The sequence below is a fragment of the Monomorium pharaonis genome, chromosome 11, assembly GCF_013373865.1.
Source record: "Monomorium pharaonis isolate MP-MQ-018 chromosome 11, ASM1337386v2, whole genome shotgun sequence".
Lineage (NCBI taxonomy): Eukaryota > Metazoa > Arthropoda > Insecta > Hymenoptera > Formicidae > Monomorium > Monomorium pharaonis.
The window spans coordinates 3,194,607-3,196,585 of record NC_050477.1 but is presented as its reverse complement, the minus strand read 5'-3'; the positions used below and the strand labels follow the sequence as shown (position 1 = coordinate 3,196,585).

Below are 1,979 nucleotides of genomic sequence, written 5' to 3'. Positions count from 1 at the left end.
CTGTGAAAGAGAATTAATAACAAATCATTAATATCTTGATTTATGAATGCATATCTTTTGTTATTTAAATCCATTATAAAATAAAAACATAACTCAGAAAAAATTAATTGGAAAAAATTACACCGTCATCAATATATTTAATCTTTAAATATGAAAAAATAACAAAAGAAAACATTTAATACAAAAAAATAATTCAATTTTGAACAATTTATTCAACGAAAAGATACCATTTTCATAATAAGCATTTTAATATGTATTTTCGATATTTACTCACCTCTTGATTAGGGAGAGAATGCGAGCCCTGGAATGTGCCGCTGGCGAAGCTGCCAGTGGAAACATTGAGCGCGCTTATCACAGATGGTGATGAGATGTTCATGATATCGTTGCATCGGGAGCGCGGCTCAAAGTCCTCATAACCTAAATTATTTAAATTCGTCAGATGTGATTGAAAGTCTAACAGACTAGCCGTGGAGATGCCGCTGTCACGCAGGTCATTTGGCTCATTTCTCGGTTCCATGATTTCGGAATCGTCATCGGTGCTCCACTCTGTATTTGTGCGTTTATGTGTTAAACCGCGTTTTGGTGGCGCCGGTGGTACTGAATTCGTGTTTGAATCCCTCTTGTCTGGCACTGAAATAGAAAGCGTTATATGGATAGAAAGAGCGTGATGTACTTTTGTAAAAAATTTCATTATGTTCTAATAAATATAATAAATAACGTCGATAGAGAAAATATTTATCTAATATGCTCATAAATAACAGATGGAAAAAATTAACTTACTGCAACCCCTGGGAGGTAACGGTGGAGCGGGCTCAGGTCCGGGTTCGCTCCACGAGCTCCTGAGGCCACTTTGGTCCACATTTTGATCGGTAGGCGTAGGCAATGAATGCCTTAATGGCAGTTTTGGACTCAGCGGCTTACTGAGAGATCTCTGATGCGTTGGCCTAGGGGGGGTTGAACCATAACCGACAGAACGCGGCCGTACTTCTCGCTGTGGAATAGGCGGAGGTATACCGTCAACTTTTGTGTAGAAGCCTTCGTCTTCGGGAAGGCCATCACTATCGGCGTGCGACGATCTAGAACCGGCAGTTTCCAGAGTGGCTGGACGCTGCTTGTCGTTGACCGGCAAGGGTGGTAAAGGCGAACTAGGAAAGCAAAAATACGATTAAAATAATTAAATCTATAATAAAATCAATTTAGAAGCTTTAACTGTGAAACAACTTTATAAAATATATAGAATATAATTACTTCACGATACTGTCTTGATGAATGATTCTCTGTCTGGCCAATGGGCCGAGGCCTTGCTTGAGCTGTGTAAATCTCTCGATCAGCCTCTTGTGCAACGGTTGAACCCCGGCTGGCGCAATCTGACCGTGCAACACCAAACCAGATTCTAGCACACTCATCTGATCCAGTATTAATCCCTTTAATCGATTAACATGCGGCACCATTTCGGGATTTTGTCGGGCAAACTCTGGCGTGAGAAAGGCTTCCTGATATTTGGTAATGCCGCCCATTACGTTAGCGTCAATGATACCCTGAAGCCGCATGCTAAATGGATTGATATTTCTGTGTGGCTCTGCAGTATACTGTGCCACCAGCCGCCTCAGCTCTCTCTCTACGCTTTGCATAGTCTCGCAGGCGTACTGTACCGGTGCTAACAACTCCGATCGTTTTTCGATCACCTCGAACCATCTGAGTATCCCTGGCAGCTTAGCTTCCGTCGTCAACATCGTCCTTTCGATCCATAATGATTTGAACTCGTTTTCACGGTCCACTGGACCACGATGCAACGGCCGATCGAACGTGAACTTGCGAACATCATTCACCAAATAAAAGGCGACTATACGTTCCGGAACTTCGACACCGTTGCAAGCCAGACTGCTCTCCTCGGGAATTGGCTTTACATTGCAAATTTGAATATCTGTAAAATTCGTATGTAATGTGTACTAATCATAAATAAAAAATAATTAAAACAT

At 41.7% G+C, this 1,979-nt stretch overlaps 1 protein-coding gene across 2 annotated transcripts in view; it reads right to left on the bottom strand.

Moving 5' to 3' along the window:
- LOC105834950 (dedicator of cytokinesis protein 3) overlaps positions 1-1,979 on the bottom strand; it is a 47,115-nt gene that overhangs the window by 1,070 nt on the left and 44,066 nt on the right. For both annotated transcript variants that reach the window (XM_012677828.3, XM_012677829.3), the window contains 3 exons: positions 1,249-1,924; positions 781-1,145; positions 275-630 (listed from right to left, as the gene is read on the bottom strand). In XM_012677828.3, the coding sequence (XP_012533282.2) occupies positions 275-630; positions 781-1,145; positions 1,249-1,924 (1,397 nt within the window). The remainder of the gene's footprint in view (positions 1-274; positions 631-780; positions 1,146-1,248; positions 1,925-1,979) is intronic.